Raw genomic sequence first — 12,145 nt, 5'->3', positions numbered from 1 at the left:
AATTTATTGAATTCTTCGATGAGCATTTTTGGTCGGAAGAGGTAGCTACCTAAATAAAAAGCGGTCTCGGAGTTTCTCTAAGTCTCCGTTATTTTTTTTTTTTAAAAACAAAAAACCTATAAGTAGTACATTTTTAACAGATGATAACGCGTACTATATTTTTTTCTCAAATACTATAATTTTGGAGACTCAGTACTATAATTCCACTTTTAAAGTATGGCAACACTGGACGCCATAGACATAGACATGGACATAGACCATAGATAACTTGACACTTTTGACGGTAAAGCTGTATTCAATAACAAATAAACCAACCTCTAAATTTAAGATACCCGAATATTTATTAAGCAAAATATATAATTACCATGAATGCCAGTAACAAAAATGGAAAAAGTAAACGGAAATGCCAAAGCAGCGGAACCAATAATCGCAAATTACGGAAAACCCAAAGCGAAAGAAATTGTGGTGAGACTATTTTTTTAAGCTCCGTTTGTGTTGTATCGTGTTTAATTAGTTATGATTGAAAAAAATATACAGTAGGGCTGAGTTTATTTTATTATTAATAGGTAGCCATATCCTTGCTTTTTCGTGCAAAGTAATTTTGGTAAATGTCTCGCAGATGTCTTAAGATTTTATAACTTTATTTTTAGACCAAACCTAATCTTACCTACCCCAATTTAATATTACCTAATATAATCTTAGTTTGTGATAATAATGCATCAAAATGTATGAAAATTTCAAATTTTCATTAACAATAATTATTGGATTGAAAAGCCTAAAAGACAGAAAAGGGTATTTATTTTAATTGTCTACATGGAATAAACTGTTTTTGTAAAAATAAAATTATAAAATCTCATGGCATCATCTGCGGCAGAATTACCATAATTTTGAACAATAACAAACACCCGGGCTTTGAGAAAATCACTTAAATATATTGTATCCTCACCGGGTTGAACCCAGAGCTCCCGGATGGAAGGCCAGCGCCTTACGCACTGCACCATGAGAGCCACCTTTGTGAAAATATTAAAACCTACCGTATTCGATAATCATGACAAAAGTAAATAAACTCTAATGCATCATAATATTTAGCCATCTTGCCTGTATGGTTGACTATTTCTAAAGCGTGTGGATTTAATAGTAATATGCACTATATGCTTTAAACCCCTCAAAGTTATAACAATGTGGCAAACCTAACGCGCCTTTAATCATCTTCGTCCCTTCCACCATCCTACCAAAGCTACCACGACTGCTCTTCCTCTTCACTATTGTTGACCATTCTTCACCGGTAGTGAAGTTTCCAAGAGAGGAGTTATCCATTGTCCCCTCAGGTTTCTGAGACGTTAAGGTTGTCTTCTTCGCCAAGATTTCGTCTTTTAACTCGCTGCAACTTTTTGTGATCTTGCCACTCAACATGTTGCATTGGTGACATGGGACACCGAGTCTTTTGGAGTTACTAATAGTTTAGGGTGATTCATTAACACCATTTCGAGTGCTTAAAGTCAGACAACGTTATCTACAAAAAAGTGTTTTATTTTTTTTGAGATAACGTTATTTTACATTTATGGCTACATGATAGTCAAACAACGTTATGTCAATCTTTTCTAATTTCTTATTAAATCGTCAGTAAAGTTTAACGCTAACTACACAAGTTACCCTTGTTTTCATTTTTTTTAAACTATCCCTATAAATTTTAACATCATCATAAGCAAGATAAATGTACAATACACAATAAATTATAAAATATTAACATTAGGTTTTAAATAAACATTTCCCTTGTTGAGTTACAAGAATCTAAAATAACGATTTTTGGCTCTCCTGTAAAGTTGCACTTTTGTAGATAGTGTTGTTTGACACTAAGCCCTCGATTTATTGTTATATAATAGTTATATTATTGTTATATATACAATAGCGGCAGGCAGTGGTGGGGGGAGACGCACGCACTGACACAAACAAGTATTAATCTGTTCTTCAAGCCATTCTACTTTTTTTAGTAATAATTCCACTGAAATTCCACAAAAGTAATGTTTTTTCTGATACAGGCACAATATTGTCACGTTATACGCAATATTGTTGTACGAATTTATCTTCAGCTGGCTTCGTTAACTGAGTTTAACAAGCAAATGTTATTACAAAAAATATGCTGAGAGCACACAAAATACGTTCTCGCAAACCGGCGGTCAAGCGTATTCAACTTTATAATGTTACAGTTGTTTGTTTGGTTACATTCATACACATAATTATACACTTACATAGGCGGCCCTCGTAGTCCAGTGCATACGGCACTGGCCTTCATCCGGGAGCCAGAGTTCAATCTCGGTGAGGTCACAATACATTTATGTAATATTCTTAAAGCCTGGGTATTTGTGATTGTTTCTCTTCTTTTACTAAATACCCTACTGTGTCACTATACTACTGTCATCACTACATGGCTTCATGGCTTCATGGCCTGTTTTGGTGTTAAAAAAGAATATAGTTACGTTCATTTATAATTAAGTATATATTATATTTTCCTTTGATAATTTTTTTTTTTGATACATTATCTCTTGAGAATAGCCTTTGAAACGAGCCCCAAAATGTCAAGAAAAGAAGAAGGAAGAACACTTGACAACCCAAAATTCTATTACAATAAAAATAATGCATGCTGTATATTTTTTAATGTGCTCTGCTAAATTATTTTATGGGTTCCGTTAAGCTCTACAAAATATAAAAGGAGTCCATGACTAAAATTAATTGGGAAACCTTAACTTAATTATTTGTATTCTTTTTCAATTTCAGAGGCATATTCTGACAATATGCCGAAGGATCCCTTAGATGTTTATGAGTAAGTTTTTTATATCACTTTCATGATTAACGATTTTGCTTCGGAAACTACAAAACTACAATCCATTCACTCTTAATGTTCTCAGAAAGGTTGAGCATCTGACAAATGATCTGTGAATATCTAACAATGTCATTCGTTCTCTGCAATGTGTGTGAGAGAGAGAAAACAGTTGTTACCGCGCTTACTCAAAGCACATCTTAACAAACTGTCACCTTATGTAGAAGTCTCAGAAAATGAATATACGTCTTGCCTGCTGCTTTGAATTCGGAATTATGTCAGGAGTCAAAAACAAGGCTGTGCAATTGTGTCCATTTATTTTTCATTATGAAGGACCTTATATGCACAAGATGGTTTACCCTCCCCAGTAAAAAAAATGGTTTTTACTAAACTGGTCATGGTCAATTTATTTTATCTCGCAATAAAATTTTTATAAAAATGAAGTATCACTTTGTACATAAAAATTGTTTGTATTCATAAAAACAAATGTTAGCTATATGAAAATTGATAAGATTTATTTTCGAAGCTGCCATAGCTGTGTGTTGACATGGTGAATCGATTGCTATATTTTTAACAGGGAACTCAGAAATAATGGTAACCGAAATACTTAACGGGTATGAAGTAGCAGGCGACCGATCTCGAGTAATGAAGAATATGTGATAAACTTAAACACGTGTCAAGAAAACGTCATTCTAAGCTTGTCCGTCGATATGACAACTGTTCTCGGTTTTATGTTTAAAAAAGAGGAAAGATGGCTATCTGCATAGTAAAAGGTTATGGTAATGAAACTATCATGAAAAATATACAAACGGTTCAACTACATTTCATAGTCACTTAAGTATGTTATATTAATGTTATTTTCAATATTTCTGTCTATATCGTAAATGTATTATATTTTGTTTTATGGATTGAATTTCTGCCCCGACGCGCATTCAATTTTGTTTGTATTTGAAAGTTGCAACACACATCAACGCATTGTTTAATTTCGATAGGACCGCAATTTTAGACAATACTGTCCTATAATAAATTATTAACTTTAAATTTTTTTAAGTTTTCGTTTATCATAATGATGTACACAAATTTTTCATATCAATATGCTTAGGTAAATGTGTGTGTATTTACTATAAATATTCATTTTAAATATTTTAATCATAAAACGAAAAGATAATCATGCAAAAATATGATACTACAATGCCTACTACCAGCAGTACCTACTACCTATATACAGATAGTTTTTTTTTTTGTTTTTAATTTATTTAGGTCAACCAACAGGAACAATCACTGTTGAATATAATATAGAAAAAAAATAATATGTGATGGTCCCAATAACAGGCGGACACAAAAAGTATAATAAACCAAATTGAATTAGATCAAATATTATGTACAGCTGAAATGAATATAATTGTAGAGTTATAGAAAATCGTTAAAGAAAAATAGAGGGGAAAAAAAACAGAAAAACATTAAAAAAGTCTATACATAGATTCAATTCATTTATTTTACATATTGTGGACATTATAAGTTTAAGATGACAGAAGGCAGGCAATGCAAGAAAAGAAAACGGCGACGAGTGAATTTCATGTGAAAGCACTTGTTGGAGTTAAGAATCATGTGATTTTCCATGCACCACTTATGAACATTATCTAGGTCCTTCTGGAGAAGAGATCATCAATATTTTGTACTTCCTTGTAAAGTTTCTCGTCATCAGCGTATAATAGACAATTGAAATTGAGAATCACTTTTGTAATGTCATTAATAAAAATGCAGAAAAGTAGTGGACGTAGATGTGAGCCTTGTGGTACACCAGATGGAACTGGGAACGCGTCAGACGAATGGCCGTTGATTACGGCAGTTAATTAAATAAGTGTGCAGCCATGATAAGAAAGGGCCCCGAAAATGCAAGTAGCTGAGTTTTTTGTACAGTAGTTTGTGATTGACTGTATCGAAAGCTTTACTGAAGTCTATGTAAATTGAATGAACTTGTTTCCCAGAGTCAATGAATTCTTCCAGGTAGTTTACAAAGGCAACTAAATTTGATGAAGTTGATCTTCGAGGTGAAAATCCATACTGAATGTTAGTTAAAGATTGTTTAACGGCCTACGTATGTCAAAATGGATATTTTATGGTATTTTCAGAGCATAAGCCTGGACATTCCTTAACCTCTTTCCTGCGAACGCCCCATACTTTGTGACGGTACGTCGCGATTGTATGCATAGTCTGAACGCGACCTCCATAAATGATAAATATTTGTGAAAACTTACCAACACAACATGTTTATCGTGAATATTTTCACACTAAAATGATAAATATTGTTTAGAAAATATACACAGAATGTTTATTCAGAAGTTATGAAGTTTACAAGAACCCGCGATTTTACTCGTCCGTGGCCTGACGCAACATACATTTTAATGTTTTCACAGAATATTTATGAGTCTGGCCTCCAATAAATCCACGCCAAATATTTTTAACGAGCTTATTCATACCAATACGGCAAAAAAGACATTCGGAGAAATAACACCGCGTAGTTTCAATTTAGTATGACCGAAAGTTCAGCTTTGGCTTGGTTAAACATTGTAGATAATATGCATTTTGTTTTTGAAACTTTATTTAACTGTATGAAATTGTATGTTTTTCTTTTCAAAATTTTATTTTTCTTTATTAAATTATTGTACTTAAGGGCCCACATGCTCAGCATAGGTCAAAATGGAGCTTTTATGGTATTTTCAGAGCATAACCCTGGACATTCCTTAAACGTTGTAGATAATCTATTTATATAATTTTGAAGCCTTATTATCCTTTATATTTATTTTAAACATTTGATGACTGCATAAAGTATTTTTATTACATAAAATAGTATTCTTTTAAACCTTTCGCTCTTAATGTTTTAGAATATAGTCATATTTCAGTACGTCCATGCCAAGTGGTGTTAAGTTTTTTTAGAATTATTAATTTTTAAACATATTTATATAACTATTAGTAAAATTAATGTCAACATTATATAGTGACGTATTTACGATAAAAACTTATATTTTATAATCTTTGTGATCCCAAATTTGACAAGAATTAGGCATTTTATTATTCAAAAATAGGCACGATTAACACATTTGATGGTAATTCTAAAGATATTGATTATAAGCTATGTCTTTGGCCATTCAAATGTGATAAACATCCTACGAATAATGTTTGCTTTATAATAATTATTGACCTAAGAATAAGGTAGTATTTTTTTGAAATACGCCATTTCTATTGGCATTTCCCAGTGGTTAAGCTACAACATACGGCCGTAGCCATAAATTGACAAACGATAAATTAAGTAGGGAGTAAGATAATGGTAACGCGCATGTACCGTTTAAAAAAAAAAAAAAACGGTTAGGTACATGTTCAAACTTGCGGTTTCCGTGAAAATAGTTAAGTTAGTTAGAACAGTAATAGAACAAAAGCCCGCCAAAAATCCATGTTTTATCTGCTTGTCTCCACCACCAACCGACCATTCTTCCAACACTACCCGAAAGTTGTTATTGATGGTCACAAATAGAAATACTCATGCTTCGTATGCCAAATCTTTGCAGTCAGGTAGTCGACATAACTAATCTCCGTCAGCATTTTTACATGGCCGTGACTTGTTTTATCATTGAAAATACCTTGTTTTGTGTAACCATTTCGAGTACACACAAAACCTTGTAATTGCTGACTATTACTTTATTTTGAAGTCGACTATTAATTATTATACCATTAAAAAAATATGTATTTTATGAATGGTAGTAAGTTCGGTTTAAGGCAAAAATGTATATTGTTTTCTGTTATTATAAATGCGATTAACTCATTCAATGCGGACCTGTTAATTACTATTTAATTAACATGCTAATAGTATATAATAGCCAATTAATGGCAACGCACCAGTTGCGTTGGACGCACGGAATGAGTTAAGTAATGTTATATTTAGTATTATAATATATTGTACGTAAATATGACTGTATTTTGTTATTACTTAATGTTAAATATGTCATGTATAAGTTTGATGAGATTTTTATAATTAGGATTTAATATTGTGCATAATTATTATGTACAATGTGTTATTTATGTTCATTCATTTCATATAAATATACTACAAAATCCAATTATATCCTTATTTCAATATCTAGAGTATATTCCTAACTAATTGTGGGTAAAAGTGTAAATTAAATACGTATACTAATTTTAAAAACGCATTAAAACACCAATATTTGTAATATTTATATTTTTCGTATGAAATCTTTCTAATGAAAAGTAGACAGCAATAATGCGTCTCTGTATTTGTTGGTGGTCTATTTTTTTTGCGCTCATGTATTACTCACGCTTCTAAAATCTGGCATCAAATTTTTGCATTTGCCTTATTGGGGATGAGAATTCTATTTATTATCCGTTCTGTGATTTTTCATCTAAAAGAAGAAGAGAAAAACAAGTTATATTAAAATATATATTTTTTTGGTTTCACAGAATTCATGAGAGAGAAATTCTTTCTCTAAAAAAAACAAAACTGCAACTTGAACTGGATGTTTTGAACCAGAGCATGCAAGTTTTGCATGCAGCTCAAGAAAATATGACTCTACGCATACCATTAATTGATAATACAGAAAAAATATTAATAGATGAGATAAGATTGTTACGACGGGAGCTGAAAGAAGTGGTGCCCGCATGCGAGATTAAAAAAGAGTCGGAGAACCAAAGTGAGAATCATCTGCAGTCTCAGCCGAACATTGAGCAGCCACACAGTGAGTGTAGAAATATAAAAAGACTAGTCAGCAATGAAAATAACATAAATAAAAAAACAGAAGTATCAAAATTAAACACACATTTCAAAGGTTTAAAAGTTAAGTTAATCAATTTTGTACTCTCGAAGTACGGTGAGGACGTGGTGATTGAAAATCTAAAAAGAATAACTAGACAAACGGCATTAAATATATGTGATAAATATACCGAAGTGTTAAATGTATATTTAATGAAATCGAAAAACATTGTAATACGGCCGATTAACTCGCCGTTGAGTAAAGTCCTATTTGTGATGAAGAGGCGCTACGCTATCAAATGGAGAAGGACATCCAATAGTGATGTAAGTTGTTTGATGTTTTTCTAAATTTCAATCAAAATACAGTATATTGTCGATTATCCAACCTAAGGAAGTGGTGAAAAGGCACTGGTCAATGAAAAACACGTAAAAACTGTACTATTAATTTTAATTTCGTTTAAAAGTACTTTCTTTTTATAGTTTTGGAAAATCAATATGAAAGTTTGTTCATTACATGATTAGATATTACGTACCTGGATAATTGAAAGTTTACTGTACCTAACACCCAGCTATCGAACCGACAGTTTAAACTGACTTTAATTGAGTGACTTTGAACTCCCTGCAGCAGATACCGTGAATATTTTTAATCTCAAAATTCAATTATGCAGTATTATAACGGAGAATACTATATAGATATAGCCTCACAACTTGTGAATAATGATATTTAAAGCTGTGTTTGATACTAATTAATAATTTTCCAAATATTTGCAAAATAATTATTCTACAGTGGAACAGTGGAACCCTGATCTACCGTTCTCGCATAAATTGTTTTCCCGCATGGATCGTTCATTTTTGAAAGTCCTACCAAACAGCCATAAGAACAATGTTAAATAATCCCGCATTAATTGTTCCCCGATTTATCGTCTTCCTCGATATATAATCTAAATATTATGGTCCTGTCACATATATCGTCACTGTTCTGGCAGAAGACACTAATTCGAAAAAATGACATATTGAGATAGTTATACCAAAATGTTCCTTATTTCAAACTTTACCGTCTGGAAACCTTCTTAATAAATAAACAGTCTTTATTTTAAAGTCATCCTTTTTACGATTACTTAATAAACTCACATGATAGACCATTTCAAACATTTTAACAACTTCAAAGTCAAATTACTCAAAACTAGTATTCTCCAGTTAGTGTGTTCTGCCAGAACAGAGACGATATTATCCTGAGACATTTTTGTTGAATATTTTTCATTTCGCTGTCATAGAATTGTTTTTGATACTTTTTGTGATGCATTGTTTGCAATAAATTGATATTATAGTCCTGTCACAAATATTATCCAATACTGACCTTTCAGTGATTTAGTGGTATTGCTTTGTTTGCACAGGCAGCTTAGACTTGCTTGGCATCTCGTATTACAAATTTTGATAAGTCACAACTAAAATGCAAATGTAAGTTTTTTTTTTTTTAAATTGTATATCCGCATTTATCTTTCCTGCATTTATCGGTTCTTTTATAGGGTCCTTTGAAAATCGTAGAATCGGGGTTTCACTGTAATCCTACATTATCTCATTGATTCCTGATAGCATGAAATGTTGGTAAACAAGTTTTTGTTTACGAAATAATCTCAATCGTAATTCTGAAATAAATATTTTACGGATCCGAAATTAATAGAAAGTTAACTTGTATAGAAATTAAATTTGATACAATATAAAGTTTTACCATCAGAAGATCATCACTTGCATTAATTTTTGTAATGTGTTTTATCTAAAAATATTACCAATGTTGTTTCTAGATGAAAACAGTTCAGCCCGTGTTGGTAGAAGATGATGAAGATACCGCGCCTGGTGCGTCAGTTGTTGTTTTGAAACCGATGACAGAAGAGGAAGCCGTCTGCCCGTCGAAAACTTTTCACATCGGAGTGTTGCATAATGTTACCATAGAAGAACATTTTCAACTCATATCTGAGGATCCATTTGAAATAAAACCTCTGAATATTGAAGTAGTTTTTACAAATGCTCAGCTGAATGTTTTAAGACCGAAGGTCTTAAATATTTTTAATAAATACAATCCGCCTAGAACTGAGGGCAGTCCCATACCTTCCATATCGTTCATGACTAAGTCGAAAATGGAAAAAAAATCTGCCTGCGAGCCCGAGCCTATGACAATAGATCTAACTGATTGAAAATCTTAGGATAATCAACTGTCCCTACGCCTGATGCACCTCCTGTACAAAAAACGATTGTATGAATAGCAAGCAGTGGCGAAGGGTGGAGGTAGGCTGTTAAGATCCTTCATAAATAGTGCACACTAAACTTTGTCAGTCATATGTATTTGTTTTCTTTGAAATAAGACTTCAATTTACAGATGGTGTTGGTTAGTTTTTAAAATTTAATTAAACCCTGGGAAAGCAAGCGATGTCAAAAATTACCCATCTATCCAGTGGCGGCTCTAGCATATTTTAGTAAGTGGGGTCAGATGGCGTGAAATATCTAATAAATATGTACTTCATAATACTTATAATCAATATCAATCAAAACATATATTATATTTTGAATTATTACAATACTTGCATGTAGAGTTGGGTATTTCCCGAAATGATGAAATTTTGAATTCTTGAGATTCGGGATTTCCAGAAAATAATTCTCCAGAAGATATCGAGAAAATTAAAAAAAAAAACATGTTAAAATCCTAATCCTAATATCAATCTAAAAACAGACTAATTCCAAAAAAATATGATTTATTTTAATTTAAGTAAGAGACAATCAAACAATAGAAATAGGTAAACAAAAATAATTCAAAACATTACTTATTAAAATAGGATTTCAAAAAACACAGTCTGTCAATCGCATACACTTTTGAGACACAAAATACTCTGATGTTGAATGATGCCCCAATCAGTCTTTGAACGTTTTGTGTCCACTTTTTTCATATACATTTATTTTAGTTCGTTTTTAAATGACGAAAAAGTTTGTTTATGGCATGTTGTACAATGTTTGGGTTTGGTTTTGAGCATTGCTGGACATATTTTTCAAGTTGTTTCGCCATATCTTCTTCTTTGTCGCTGTTGTTCACAATCACGGGTACGGCATCAGCGTCAGTATCGGAAACTACTAAGTCTTCTTAAATGCTTGTGGAAAAATGACGGACCAGGTACGCTTTAACGCGGTAAAAAAAACGTTTTTTCAATTAATATTTGATAATAAGTAAATCCCAATTCTCAAGAAAAGATTCTCGAGATCCGGAATTTCCAGAAATGTTAAAAATTTCAATTCTCGAGATTCGGAATGGAAAATCTTGAAAATTCCCGAAACCCAACTCTACTTGCATGTAAGTCATTTATTTTGTATGGTGGCTGTTGCCATTCTAGATTCTATCAATAATTCAATGAAAACATACCTACAATGATACACTCGCCGTCAACCACATTTTTTTAGTAAACCATTCCGATTTAAATGTTAATATTTTTTTTTGGTTTTTGGTTGGGGATTTCCCGAAATGATGAAATTTTGAATTCTCGAGTTCAGGATTTCCAGAAAAGAATTCTAGAGATATCGGGAAATTTTAAAAAAAAAACCTGTAAAAATCCTAAAATCACTGTAAAAACAGACAAATTCCATAAAAATATGATTTTTATTTATTTATGTAAGAAGACAAACAAAATAGTAGTAGGAAAACAAAAATAATTCAAAACGCTGCTCTGACAATTGTGTACGTTTTTGAGACACAATTTCTTGATGTTCCAAAAATTGCACTCATTTTGAGTCGACGTTGGCTTAATTGTGTTAAATGCTCCGATTAGTCTTTGAACGTTTCTTGTTTTCTGTCCACTTTTTTCATATAGAAAATGGTTTTTTTTCAATTAATATTTGATAATAAAGAATCGAGAATCTTTCCTCGGGATTTGGGATTTTCCGAAATGTTAAAAATTTTAATTCTCGACATTCGGGAATGAAAATTTCTCGAGAATTCCCGTCGGGAAATTCCCGAAACCCGACTCTACCGACAATTAACTTCATTATATAATAATAGTATTCCCACTTTTACCCACTCACACTTATTTAGGACCAGGTATTTGCTGTGGTGTCCCCTATCCAGTCTCGGAACATGTGGGTAAAACGTGTAATGCACGTGCAAAATGACTGACACATTTACATTATTATTCTTAAGCTTCAGAATTTTGAGAATCATAACTGGCAATCGCACATAGCATCTGATTGCTTTGATTTTAAAGGGGCCATCTAACTTGGACCCCTGCAGTATCGTTGTATATTATTATGTACTATGTAGGTAGAGCCAAAACTCACATAGAGCATTAACGGGTCTAGGACGATTTGGCACCGCGAACTGGCCTCTGGCGATTGGCCTCCGGTAATTGGCCGCCGGTACAATCGGACGCCGGCCCAATTGGACGCCGACCCAATTCGATGCCGACCCAATTGGCCTCTGGGAGGATTGGACGCCGCACAGCTGAATTAAATGCGCAAAGGAATAGACGTACGTTACGATTTGTTGGAGTTAATATTTTTAATATTTGTTGTAAATATAAATAAGTACC

The 12,145-nt window shown here is 32.5% G+C and overlaps 1 protein-coding gene across 2 annotated transcripts; it reads left to right on the top strand.

Moving 5' to 3' along the window:
• The first annotated feature begins 259 nt into the window (after positions 1-259).
• LOC147067312 (uncharacterized) lies at positions 260-11,260 on the top strand. Of its 2 annotated transcripts, none has more exons than XM_085954779.1 (4): positions 260-465; positions 2,776-2,821; positions 7,292-7,904; positions 9,383-11,260. In XM_085954779.1, exons 1-4 carry the CDS (start codon positions 366-368, stop codon positions 9,770-9,772), a joined length of 1,149 nt encoding a protein of 382 aa, XP_085810905.1. In that variant the 5' UTR covers positions 260-365; the 3' UTR covers positions 9,773-11,260. The 2 variants fall into 2 exon arrangements, with proteins under 2 accessions (XP_085810905.1, XP_085810906.1); XM_085954780.1 differs by having other exon boundaries at positions 7,292-7,566; positions 9,383-10,371.
• Positions 11,261-12,145: the final 885 nt, after the last annotated feature.

The sequence above is a fragment of the Rhyacophila brunnea genome, unplaced genomic scaffold (assembly GCF_057557595.1).
Source record: "Rhyacophila brunnea isolate RB1 unplaced genomic scaffold, BYU_Rbru_1.0 scaffold_4, whole genome shotgun sequence".
Classification (NCBI taxonomy): domain Eukaryota; kingdom Metazoa; phylum Arthropoda; class Insecta; order Trichoptera; family Rhyacophilidae; genus Rhyacophila; species Rhyacophila brunnea.
The sequence above is the reverse complement of the archived record's forward strand: the minus strand, read 5'-3'. Positions and strand labels throughout refer to the sequence as shown.